The 13,711-nt window shown below is 43.5% G+C and overlaps 1 protein-coding gene across 1 annotated transcript in view; it reads left to right on the plus strand.

Annotated features, from left to right (window-relative positions):
• Nucleotides 1-57: 57 nt before the first annotated feature.
• RSF1 (remodeling and spacing factor 1) overlaps nucleotides 58-13,711 on the plus strand; it is a 67,732-nt gene continuing 54,078 nt past the window's right edge. Inside the window, exon 1 of the mRNA XM_039701113.1 lies at nucleotides 58-357. Within this exon, the coding sequence (XP_039557047.1) occupies nucleotides 159-357 (199 nt within the window). The 5' untranslated portion in view covers nucleotides 58-158. The remainder of the gene's footprint in view (nucleotides 358-13,711) is intronic.

Raw genomic sequence — 13,711 nt, forward strand, 5'->3', positions numbered from 1 at the left:
GGCGGAGGGGAGCCGGCTCGCGCCGCTCTGGCCGCCGCCCCCTGCCCTCCCCTGCCTTCACCGTCCCCCCGGTGCATTGTGGGATAGTGGCGGCCCGGCCCGGCAGCGCCCCCTCCTCCCTCCCCCTCCCCAGCTCCTTCTCCATCCCCAGGTCCAAGATGGCGGCGGCGGCGGCTCCTCCGGCCCCATCCCCGCCGCCCCCTGCCCCGGCGGGCCCGCGCTGCCCGGGCTCCTGGCCCAACTTCGCCGTTGTCTGCTCCTTCCTCGAGCGCTACGGGGCCCTGCTGGACCTGCCCGAGCTGCCCTTCCCGGAGCTGGAGCGCGTCCTGCAACCGCCGCAGGAGCCCGGAGACCAGGGTAAGCGACTCCCATAGCGCTCCCGCCCGCCCGCTCCGGGCGGCCGGCTGGGGGGGCCCGGGGGGCGGAGGGGGGGCCGGGGCTGTCCCCCCCCCGCCTCCTCCCGGCCCCGGGGGTGGAGCGCGCCGAGGGAGAGGAGGGGCCTGGGATTCCCGGGGGGAGGGGAGCCCTCTCTCTCTGTTTTTTCGGGGGGGAGCAGCTATTTGTGTGTGTATGCTGGGGGGAGAGCTGCCTGCCCCCGCGGCGGGCACGGGAAGGAGGTGGGGGCCTTCCCCTTCCCCTCTGCTCCCTCTGGAACCGCCTGTGACTCCCCTCCGTCCCTCCCCCCCCCGCTTCCCTGGGTTCGTTCCCGAGCTCTGTGCGGGTGGGACTCCTTGCAGAAAACAGGCATAAGACGAAATAACTATTTTCGTTCAGCTTGGCGCTGGTAGCCGGTCTCTCTTCCACCTCCTCCGTTCCCCACAGCTTGGGGGGCGCTTCGCAGCCTCTCCCCCCCTCCCCCCAATGTCTCTGCCCGTTTTTACCTCTCCCCCGAAGCAAGAAGGGCGCACACATATGCAATCACATGGGAATGTCTCCCGATCCCCAGTGACCCCCCCCCCGTCACCTCGGTGTATCTGCGATGAGGAACGGGGGTCACGGAGAAGCCCTGAGCCCCCCCACGGCTGCTGCTGCGGGCCGTCTCCTCCCCACAAACACAGCCAGCCATTGTGTGCCACCTCCATCCCTCTTTTCTCCCCCTCCTCCTCCCCCATCCCCTCTTCCAGTGGCGGGGGGGACACGCCGTGTGCTCGCTGCTGCTCCCCCGCCGCCACCTGAGACGTGCGAGGTGGAGGCACAGGTTACGCACTCCGCTGTTCGCTTTCGAGCCGCTCTCCTCTCCTCTCCTCCTCCCTCTCCAGCAGCAGGTTTGCCTGCCAGACTCCCTAATCCCGGCTGCCCGCGATGGATGCGGGAAGGCCCGGGCCAAGAGAGCAGCCTGGGGAAGGAGGGCTGTGTGGAGGCGGCCGCAGGAATACAGAGGGGAGGGAGCTTGTTGCTCTTGATCTCTTGTCTCTGTTATTCGTTTGGTTGTTGCCTCTGCACTCTTGCCACATAGGGAGCCCGTGCAGCCCACGGCGCATGCTCGGCGAGGCCCCTTGGAAACTTCCTGCTGCTGGAGAATCCCGGCTCGGGGCTGCTCCTGCTCCCACAGCCCCGGCTACCCTTCCCCAAAACGCGCTCCCTCTCGCCTCCTGCCCCGCCAAGCCCACCCTGGCTGGGGCGGGGAAGGGGGGTTATGTGATTAAATCGGCGTGTAGGTGTTTCCTCTTATAAAGGAAGTTGTATTTTGCTAAGTGCAGATGTCCTGTTCTGTCAATTCACAGCAGCCACTGCTGAAACGGAGTGAAATATGATGCATGTGTTTCCTCCTCGTGTTGTCTGTCAATATGAAAGAGACAGCTGAAATCTACAAAATTCTTTAAACAGGGTTATCTTTGTGGGAAACTTACGTTTAATTCCCCACCATTCCTGTACCTCTTATGTTATATAAAGGACTCTCGATTTTGAGAAACCGCTTAGAAAAAACGTTGTTTTGTTAAACTGTTGCAAAACTTATTAATAAAAACTGCCAACACATTTAAAAGTTTGAATTTTTTAGTGAAAACAGTCATTTTAAGTGGTGTTTGCAAAGAAAACTTAATGCACTGTGTGGCATGAAGTGAGTGGATATGTAAGAGTAATTTAGTTGTGTGAACTGCAAAATAAATGAAACTGAAAGGGTGAGATAGCAGCCTGTGTTTTAAAAATAATGCATTTTATTAAAAAAAACCCTCAAACATCATAATTTCTGATGACTTTTAATTGCATGATGGTGTTTGTCAACAGGCTGGTGTTTACTGCATGACTCTTTCCTGAAAAGACTTCAAATGACTTGTGTTATGGAGTTTGCTTTATGGGTTGATTTGATTCCTGTCAAATGTTTAAACTTTTCTTTGTATTGCCCTTCCTGTTTGGCAAGGGACAGGTTATTTTCCCTGCTTTAGAATACTCCCCCCAAATGGGAGCAGATGCAGCTTCTGAAAACGTAATGTCTGAAGTACTGGGGTTCTTTGCTTGTGCCTGGAGTAGCTGATGTAAGTGTAGAGATCATTCTCATCTCTAAAAAAGAAAGTGTGGAAGTGTGACAAACAAACTTGGATAAATCTTGATGTTTTGTCTGATAGTTGTTGGGTGTCTTGGATATCTTTTCCTTTGATAAAACCAATTTGTTTGGCTTGGTCTGTGGTCTTGGGCTGTAGTACACATTATTACTGGTGTGTTTTATGTTTTTGGGAAAATGTCTGTAGTGACCAGGTTTTCTGCATGATTTTTACTTCAAGTAGCCCTCAAGGTGGTGTTTTTAAGGGTACAAGTTATAAAGTTGCTAAACACTGATGGTATACTGAAGGGATTCTTTTATTGCTAAATATCTGTAATTTACAACTATGTGTAGTTTTCCTTGGAATGCAAAAGAATTTTGATTTCAGTTTGCAATGTACAGTTAGTTTCACTTTTGATACCAGCATTGCTTGACAGTGGATTTGCAGTGACATAATAAAATCTAAATAAATATCTATGGAACCTCAAAGTGTTGGGTTCTTTCTCCTGAATTTTTTAGAAACTGGAGCAAGACTTAAATCTCAACTGTGACATGAAACCTATTTGTAACTCTTCTTCATATTACTTTCGCAATCAAGTAAGGGAATCAGTAGTTTGAGGGTTTCCTTAATTATCTTTAAAAATGTTTTGATGATCAGCAGTTTAAAAATGTGGGGGTTTTTTTTTGTTTGATTTTTTTTTAAGCATGGCCTATATTGTCTTGTCTGAAGAGTTACTCTTGGGAGATGCCAGCAGAAGTTACTTTCTTTATATTATGATCCCCAAGGAGAACAAGGAGCTTAAGTTTGGATGTTGTTCAGTAGTTGTATAAGAGTCATATTTTCTTTCCTGTTAACAAGTAGAACAAAGTACTTGCTCATTATTAAGGAAGCAAGGTATAACCTTTCCGTACAGGAAGGGATGCTGAGCAGATGCTGACAGCTAGGAAGCTATCAGTTATTTCTTAGAGGCTTTTTAGACTTTTGTTATCACATAGACAGCACTTGAACTTTGCTGTATTACTTCTCCTTAACTGAGAATTTCAAGGCAAACAGTGAGGACAGCAGTGCTCAGGTATGAATAGTTTTCAGTAGTAGTCTGACTAATTGAGATATCAAATTAACCTATGTTAGTAGCATGTTAGATGCTTTAACCGACTGTACAGAGGTTGGGATTTTGTGGGTAATGTGAAACATACTTGATTGGGAAAATAAGAATGTATGGTGTTGATTTCACCCCTCACTATTGAATAGTGGGATAAACTGATAGATCTGGAAACAGTCTGTTATTTATAAAAGCTCTGTGATAAAACAGCTTAATTTTTCTGGCTGGTGGCTCATCTAAAAGTTGCAACCATTCAAAAAAAAGTATATGAATTATAGTTATCTGGTGAAGATTTTATTTTATGAAGAATAATTGTCTTGCCTTTGTGGGTGCTTATTCTTGCTTTAAGTACAATGTTGTGACTAGGGTTACAGTTTTGACAATCTTGAATGTCTTAGGAAGGAGTAAAGTTGAGCGTCTGTCAAGATGGTCACAGTGTTAACTCACAAAATTTGCTAGTTGATATGCCTGCAGAAGTAAATTGTTTTTTATAGGGTTTATTAAAAAGCAACTGCTGTGATTTAAGCCCAGTTGGAAGCTCAGCCCCGTGCAGCCACGCACTCACTGTCCCCTGGTGGGATGGGGGAGAGAATCAGAAGGATAAAAGTGAGCAAACCAGCGGGCTGAGACAGGCAGTTTGTTGGGGAAAGCAAAATGAGGAATTTGTTCACCACTTGCCATGGGCAGGCAGGTGTTCAGCTCCAGGACAGCAGGGCTCCATCACGTGTAAGGGTGGCTTGGGAAGACAAATGCCATGGTTACCAATGTTCTAGTCTTTCTTCTTGCCCCAGCTTTACATGCTGATCGTGACACCATATAGGCTGGATATCCCTTGGGTCATTTGGGGTCAGCTGTCCTGCCTGTGTCCCATTCCAACTCCTTGTACACCTCCAGCTCCCTTACTGGTAGGGTCTGTGGGGAGCAGCAAAAGCTTTGGCTCTGTGTGAGCACTGCTCAGCAATAACAAAAGCATCTTGCTGTTCACGGGCACCGGTTGCCCAGAGAAGCTGTGGCTGCTCTATTCCCTGGAAGTGTTCGAGGCCAGGAAGAATGGGGCTCTGAGCAAGCTGGTCTAGTGGGAGGTGTCCCTGCTGATGACAGGAGGTTGGAATTAGATGATCCTAAAGGTCCCTTTCAACCCAAACCATTCTAGGATGATCAACACTGTTTTGAGTACAAATCCAAAACACAGCCCCATAGCAGCTACTATGAAGAATATTAACTCCAAGTCCATCACAGGAACCCAATATATGATTTTAGGTGGAACTTCTGGTGGCTGAGAGCTGTCATTACAACCACTTTGCTGTACTTTTAGATGCAAAACTAAGGTAATGATACAGATCATTCTGCATTATGCTGTGGTACTGCATCTCCTTTGCCTCTGCTGGCTTCCAAAGGCAAAACTGCAAACTGGAACAAATTATCACAGGAAAGCAATACTTGTTCTTGTTCTTACAAGCATATGCTATAGTGGCTTTTTTGTTTGCTTGGGATTTTTTTTTAGTTTTTTTTTTCCCCTAGGGTTGTTTTTTGTTGTTGCTGTTAGGATTTTTTTGAGCAAGTTATTACTTGCAGTAGAAGAGAAGTTGCAAATTTAAATAGTAAAAAATGTGGTAGAGGGGAGCAAAAACTGTATTTGTATTTAGGGCTGTTTTTAAGGAACCATGCTATCAAGTCACTGCTTCTTTTGTGTTGGTAAATAGCTTGAGAATCAGTATAAATGTTAATTAAGCACTTGGTATCTTGTGAATAAAAATATTAGTAGAATATTAGCTTGCACAACAGAAATCTAATTTTACACATGACTACGCAAAACACTCGCTGGTTTGCCAGGTTCCCTGGTGAGTGAATGGGAGAACCTCTCCCGGAGGTGAATGGCATCTTCCAAAGTGTGCTAGGCTGCATTAGCTCATTGATTTTTGCAGGCTTTTCTTAGCAGTGTGGCGTTTGATTTGTTCTTCATTGAAATGGTCACAAGTACACATGCTTTGTGTGTTCTTTCAGTAAAATTGCATCACAATCTTGTTGGTGAAGACCATGCTAAAGGTGGTCTTGAAAACAGCAAGTGAATTTTGTGTGGATTTCCAATCTGAAGCACTCTTCCATACTCTCACTGCAGCTCAAACTTCTTTATCACCTTTGACTCTTGGCAGTCACCCTGACAGGCTGACCTAGCCTGGAAGATTGTTGCTTAATTACAGCATGAATGTGTTACGTTTGTTTGGAGTGTCGTAATAAAACTGCTCTGTACATGTTGACCGCGGTTTAAATGATTTAAAGAAAGATATGGTGAGGTGCAAATGCATGGTAGGAGGTTCATTTTTCTGGATCTTTTCTCCCCTTTTATGTCTCTGTAATGAGTGCCTAGGTTAAGGGCAGGCCACTTATGGAAAATCTGTGCAAACCACTTATCGACATGAACTGTTACTAAATTGTAAACCTGAAAAAAAAGTCTTTGGGGTTATCAGGACATACTACCAAAGCAGCAAGTTCTATTTTATAAGGTGCTGTCTTTTTCTTGATTCTTCTAGACATCTAAAACATTCTTTCAAATTAGCTTGGATATTGAAATAATTTGTTTTCAGTAGGTTATGTCTGTGGTTTTTTTATTTTCATTCCAATACCTCTGGAAAGCAATACAATGTTAGACTCAAGGGCTCTTGACCATTCTCTGAAGAAGTTAACTATTAACATTGACTCGAACTGCTGTTGAATATATATATATATAGGAGAAAGATACATGACATTTTGTGGCTGTTTAATGTAACAAGCCAATGTTACATTAAACATGTCTATCTAATGACACGGAGCTTGACAGACTTTCAAGCTCCAGATTGACTGTGGTCCCAATGATAAAGGTAGTGAAATGGTGTTCTATTAATGTGATTGATTTTTTTTCCTTGTATTTAGTGTTTGATAATCAAGCATGTTTGTGTGCTATTGATCAGAAGTTACAGGGTTTGATGTGACTCTTAGGTAAAGTTGTGATACGTTGCAGTAACTTGTCATGTCCACAGACGATTGGTTAGTATTAAAAGTAGGTGATAAATGTGATATGGAAGTGCTGTCTAACATTGCTTCACTTTAAATTTAATAATTGATATTGTACATAAGATTTATTACCTGGTTTCAGTGAAGAACAATTAATTCATGTGGTGTCCTCTCATGTAAATGGCCAAGTTCTGACATATAATGTTCTTAGTGTCTGTAGTGCTGGGTGGGTGGAGTTTATTCTCATATTATATATTGCTGCATCTTCCTCATTAACATATTAAGTAAGGGGCTGCATTGATATCAGAAGCTTTCTTCTGCCCTAAAACTGTATCAGGAGTTAACGCTTTTAATCAGCTCTGCACGCCTGAGTGTTTGTCTTTTCACACCCAGTGAATAAGAAATTTTAACTGCTGTTCTGAATCAGTCAAGTAGTTTTCACATTTATGCAGGCTGACCTGACTGTGTTTGTGGAATGTATGCATATAATAGTGCCTTCCTGCTGTATTTAGGGACTGAACCAAAACATTTATGTCAAAGCCATTAATCCACCACCTGTTAGTCAAATGCTGCATTTTTAACTTAGCAGCTAACTACTGGAGAACAAAAATGTAGCTAGTGAACTTTGGAACTTGGTGTATTTCTTCTGTGCTTGTTTAATTTTTTTACTGTGATGGAGGCTCTACACTCGTGTTTCTAGATACCAAATTAAATCATTCTTTGAAGATAGACTCCATTGGCTTGGAGATGATATCCTGAAACAGCATAACAGGGTTAAATCTGGAGAAAGTAAGTAGCAGATCATTCTTGCACCAACTTCATGACAAATAAGTCTCTAATGCAGAATAAACTCGTTACTGTAGATTAATCTGATGTTAAGGTCACTGGGCCACATCTACACATGCTTTTCAATCATTCATTTAAGGAGTGAAGTTTACCTTGGAAATAATTATCTCATAATGATTCCTATTTTGTTAGTTTTTCCATGGGGAGACTTCACACCTTTATGAGTGTTGGGCTGGCATGTCAGCTCATCCCAGTGTGCTTTCATATTTATGCTGTTAATGCAGTTTTAGGTTGACTCCACATCTCATGAACCAACGTAAAAGCCAGGAAAACACTGTACTTCTGGTGAGAGAAGCAATTCAGTCTCTTGCCAGTAGCACTGCCCATCTGAAAGATGGCAGAATGCCATATGGAATGGAAAAAACGAACTTGGGACACTGCTCTTCAGGCACAGATGAGCTACAGAGCATCTGAGGCCCCCTCACAAAGCTCAGCCTTCCTAGGGATTGTACAGGTTCTGTTGGAGCATGTGTCTCCATCACGGAAGAGCAGTATGCTTTCAGTAGGTGGCTCTATTGAATTCCAACACAGATTGGATAGTACAGAACTAGAGGAAAAGCTTCTGATATTACTTCCAAGTCAGAGTCTTATTCAGGACAAGTGTATAAGAACCAGGAATATTGGTGGAAATTCTTGTGGCCAGTGTGAGATGGTGCTCAGTGAAAGCAGTTCCATGGCACTGCTGTACTGTAGTACGTAAGTATTGGAGAACTTTGTAAACATCAAAGTGAGTTGTGTGTGACCCTATTATCACATGTAAGGTGGAAGTTATGTTTTAGGAGCAATCCATCAGCACTTTGCCTTGGCCAACTTCAGAGGTTTGCAGAAGCTCTAAGAGTTTCTCAGAATATTCTCCCTGTGCACATCTTTGTAGCTCAGGGTCTTCCTGAGTTTTCAGCACTTACCATGAACTTCTTTTCTCTTGTTTGGGATTACTGCAAGCTGTATTGTCTAGTGTAAGAACAGTTAACTGATAGACATGTACAATTATTAGTGCCCACTGCTTGGTACATACACTTCTGAGCTCATCCCAAAGCTGACATTGAGATTACAGAATCACAGAACAGGTCAGATTGGAAGGGAAAACAGTGGGTCATCTGGTCCAACTTCTGTGCTCAATCAGGGTCATCCTAGAGCACATTGCACAGCATTGCATCCAGACAGTTCTTGAATAACTCCAGCGGGAAACTCCACAACCTCTCTGGGCAGCCTGTTCTGGTGCATGGTCATCCATACAGTTTTGTAAAGAAGTTTTGTCATAATCAGGTGCCATTTCCTGTGCATCTGTTTCTGCCTGTTGCCTTGTGTCCTAGTGCTTGGCACCACTGAGGAGAACCTGGATCTGTCTTCTTGGCACCCTCCCTTTTGATATTTACATGGATGAGATCCCTTCTCTTCTCAGAGCTGAACAGGCCTCAGCCTTTCCTTCTAAGAGAGATGCTCCAGACCCTTAACAATTTTCCTATCCCTCCCCTGGGCCTGCTCCAGGAGCTCCATATCTCTCTTGTACTGAGGAGCCCAGAACTGGACAGCACTCCAGACGTGGCCTTACCGGGTCTGAGTGGAGGGGAGGATCACCTCCCTCGCCCTGCTGGCAATGGTTTCTCTGAGTCACCACAGGATACTATTGGCCTTTTTAGCAACAGGGGCACTGCTGCCTCATGGACAGCTTGTTGTCCACCAGCAGCCCTGGTTCTTCTCTGGAAGGAGCAGAGCTGCTTTCCAGCAGGTCAGCCCCCAGCCTGTGATGCTCTGCGAGTTTATTCTTTCCCAGGTGCAGCACCCTGCATCTGCCCTTGTTGAATTTCAAAAGTTCCTCTCTAGCCATCTCTCCAGCGTGTCATGGTCCTTCTGAAGGGGGCTTCACAGCCCTCTGCAGTGTTGGCCACTCCTCTCATCTTTGTGTGAATTTGCTGTAGAGTGATCTGTCCTTTCATCCAAGTCATTGGTGGATAAGTTAAATACCAGGCTCAGTACAGAACCTTGGGGAACACTGCTAGTGACAGGCCTCCAACTAGACCCTGTGTTGCTGATTATGACCTTTTGGGATCTGCTGTTCCACCTTGCTGTCTACTTATCCAGTCCACACTTCCTGAATTTGTCTATGAGAATGTTGTGATAGACAGTGTCAAAATCCTTGGTGAAGTCACAGTTCACAGTATCCACTGCTTTCCCCTCATCTATCCAGTTAGTAGTTTTGTTGTAGAAGCCAATTGGGTTCATCAGGCATGATTTAAAGAGTCTATGCTGACTACTCCTGATCACAGTGACAGGAAGAATTCCTTTGTGTGGGGTGAAGCAGAGGACAGGAGCTGCTGAACTGTCAAGAAGGGGGAAACGATGGGAAGATGATGAATAGATAACCTGATGAAGAATGCTGTGGCTGTGTGCTCACTGCTGCCTCAAAGCCAGTTGTCTTGCAGTTCTTTGGAAGTACCTGTTTTAATATCAAGGTCTCTCTCTGGCTCATACAATGCTTCTTGGTACAGCTGTGTTCCTCCACGTTCATGACAGCTGGGAGTTGAGGGAGGTATTCAGGACTTTGTGTTTTCTGCCATTGGTGGAACAAGTGTCCTCTGGTATCCTCCCAAGACAATCTGTTGTGCTCCTCTGGGAGGAAAAGCAGGAGTATGGCTGGTGAAAGAGCTGAACTTGCAATCCAGGAGTACCTCCCAATGCAGGCAGTGTGCACTGGGAATGCAGTGTGCACTGCAGGGAGCCATCCCATGGGGAACTGCCAGGGTGCCTGTGTGGGCTGCAGTGCTGTGAAGCACCCTCCTAGTGTGCTGCAGGCTCTTCATTACTCCCTACTTTAGCACTGATGATGGGGCAGAGCAGTGCAGCAGTGTTTGATGGTTGCCTGTTGATGTTTCTTGAGCTCAGTAAAAATGTTCAAGCCATTGAGAAATAACAGAACTTGTAAAAGGTGTGTATATTTCTTTATGTCCTCCAGCCTTGCAGTAAGAGCATAGTGTTCCAGTCATGGAATAGCAAGGTCTATGGCTGGGTATTACACTAAGCTGATCTTTCTACCCTATTTCATTACCCTTTCTCCTCTTCCATTTTTCTCCAAATCAATGAACTTTCCTTTGCTTCAACTAATCTATAAAACTCAACTAACATTTTAGCATTAATAGGTATTTGTTAGTAGCTTCAAGCATTTGTCAATCTCTCATCTATTCCCCAGAAGCTAAACAAAGCTCTTAAAGCTCAAGCAGCAGAGAATTTCTCAGAACTATTGTAGAAATTCTAACCAGGTTGATGTCTCTGGTCTGGGGAAAACAATTTTGCTAAGTGAGAGGAGGCCTGTTTTTTTAAGATTTCAGCCGCTCTGTTTTAGTATTCAGTTTCTTTCCATTATGATCATTTAGGTCTTTGGAGAAAAATGCTGCTTATACCCTTGAACTCACAGGCTTGGTTGATATTTGAAGAATGGAGATATTTGATATCAAGATGTTTGAAGCAAATTGTACCTTACGTACCCTGATCTCTAAAATCCTCTTTTCCAGGAAAATGTTGTTTATCAGCATGAAGCTCTGCCTGTTTTTTTGGTTGTCTAGGGCTACACCATTTTCTATCCTAACAGTTGTCCTGCAGTAGTATGCTGAATAAAGCTGGTTGTTTAGGTTTGTGTGTAAGTAAACACTTTATTTCCTACTCTACTCAATGTCCCTCTGGTACTGCCCTGGCTATTTTCCAACTCATCTACACTATCTAGGAGCACCAGTGCCAGGGCACATTTATTGCCTTTTAGTATTAATGACTACCAGGATTATAAAGGTTTCCTCCTGAGAACAAACTGTGATGGTTCACAAAAGCTGTATTAATTAGTGAATGATAAAGTGTGGAAATTTTAGTTTGATCCCAGAGCCTCCAGTGTGGTGTTCTTGTAGTTATCAACAATAAATTGCAATAAAGCATCGAAGGTGAAGAGCTGTGTGATGGGTACAACAACAACAAAAAGGAACACTTCACCCCCTTCCTAACATTGCCTAGAGGTGGTAGTTAAGAGAGAACCAGTTTAAGCTGGCATGAAGTAGCCATGTGAATGCCCTGCTTTGCAGAAGACACTTCTATTAAGTGGCAAAATTATCCCTTAAAATGTATATTTAAGCTTGTACAAAATCTGTAGCAGACAACATTAGCTGACCTCCTAATAACATGTTAACACTGTGTATAAAGGTTAAGAAAGTTTAGCAGCAGGTAAGAAAAATTGATATGGCTACAAGGGAGCTTTTCGAAGACCTAACCTTAATAAAGGGAGACCAGAAGGAGTAGTCGTAAGTCAAGGAATAAAAACACTATGTCCTAGATGATGGAGCATGTTCACAAACCTAGTAGATGTCTCTGGATGCAGGTTGGACAAATGGGAGTAGGATGGTGAGGATAAGCCTAAGGACTAAGGGTCGGTTTGTCTGCTGAGTAGAAATTGTTTGAAAGGTGGAAATCTAACCCTGCTGAAGTCCAGAAGAATGTATTCATAGCTAGCAGTAGAAAGAAGGAAGCTAAAAAGTCCAAGGGAAATTTGCAGAACATGTGGACAGAAAATTGTCTTAAAAAGAAGAAAAATCTAGGAGACATGGATAGCTAAAATCATCAGCCACAATGCCATGATTAAAATAAGTATGTTACTGAGAACTTGGATAACCTCTTTGCATAAGTGTCATTATTAGACTAATTTGTGATATCTTGATTCTATTACCTTTCTGGTAATAATGATGAAATATAGAAAAAATGACATATTAGGAAATTATGTAGAACATGGTTAATAGTGTGGAAGCATGCTGAGTTGCCTGGATTAGGTATTGGCTTGGCTTTCTGAAAAGGTTTAGCAGTACTGGTAAATACAGGTGTGTATTTGAGTAAAGAAATGGAGACCAGAGTGACTAGCATGTTTTAAACACTTCAGCAAAGATTCAGGAAATCAAAAGCAAGGAGCTTTTACATGTAGTTTTCATAAAGTTAATGAAATTGAAATTTCGTAGTTCTTAGAGTTGTAGTACTTATTCTCCAGAGAGAAATATTCTACCGTTTTCTTTTGAAAGCATGGATAATTTCTCTGAAGCAAAGATAGATGGCTCATGTTTGACATATGCTTACATATAGATGCGGTCTTTTTAAAGAGGTCACTGATTAAGGTGGTTGACTTGGTGTTCCAGAGCAACCTTACGTGGCATGACCCAGATAGTAACTCTCGTGCCCAGCCCTTTCTTTGACGTTATTCTTTGTGGCAGGAGGAATCAGGTGAGGCATGGAGAATGTTTTTAGCCTTTGCAGTCTACAGCCCAGCATGTTAATACAAACTGGTGTTACCAGTGGTCTGTGTTCTTGCTGTTGATTTTAAGTTAGGACTTGCTGAGGAGGGGCTTTGCTTTCTGTCCAGCCCTGACAACCCCACCTGGCAGAAGGCTGGCAGAGCATGAGGGGTGCATCGCTCCAGCCGAGTCCACCACAGAATGGGAGTCAGTGTCCAGAGGGAAAGCACCATCATAAACCTTAAATTGATTAAGTAACTGGAAGCTGGTTAGAAAAATAGATTATTTTTTATTGGTCATTGTAGTATAAATAAAGTAGAATTCATAATTTCTTTTATTTTTTTTTTTATACTGTGGGCAATTAATGCCATTTGCCAAGAAACCAGAACGACATGAGTTGGTTTTAAAAAGATCAAGGTGTAAGTGCCTAATTCAGCCTAAGGGGAAGCACTGCTGTCGATAAAATAATATTGCCAATGGGCAAGAAAACTGCAAATAAAGGAGAGTTTTAAGTATGTATTATAAAGGAAAATGTTTCTAACAAATACATCCCAGAATATTTAAAATTAGCTGTTAGCTCAACAAAATAATCGAGGTAGTATTGTGATAAGTCAAGAAAGCACGCCTATTAACACGGACATGGAGTTTTAAAATTAACAAAATAACAGCATGAGGAGTGGGTTGAGAATCATACTAAAACCTGGGGGATATATTATTTTGAGTATGTGTATCTGCCTCTTGTTTTGTCGTTTGCTTGTTTGCCTCTATCTTGATTTTAGTGCTTAGCAGTGGCAGCTCTACCTTGAGAGATAACACTGAACATAGAGGAAGGAGGACTGCATGACAGTTTATACTATTGACATCAGAGGACATTTTAAAAAGTACTCAAAGCAAGACTCCTAGAGTTTTGCATTCCTTTTATATTGTAAAACCAGGAAAATGGTGCATTGAATGAAACTCAGAACTAATTGGGATTTAGATGCCTTTGACATGTTCTGTAATTGCAGCTGATTGCTGCAAATTATTATTGAGGCCAG

Source organism: Passer montanus, unplaced genomic scaffold, assembly GCF_014805655.1.
Source record: "Passer montanus isolate IOZ18808 unplaced genomic scaffold, ASM1480565v1 scaffold149, whole genome shotgun sequence".
Taxonomy (NCBI): Eukaryota; Metazoa; Chordata; class Aves; order Passeriformes; family Passeridae; genus Passer; species Passer montanus.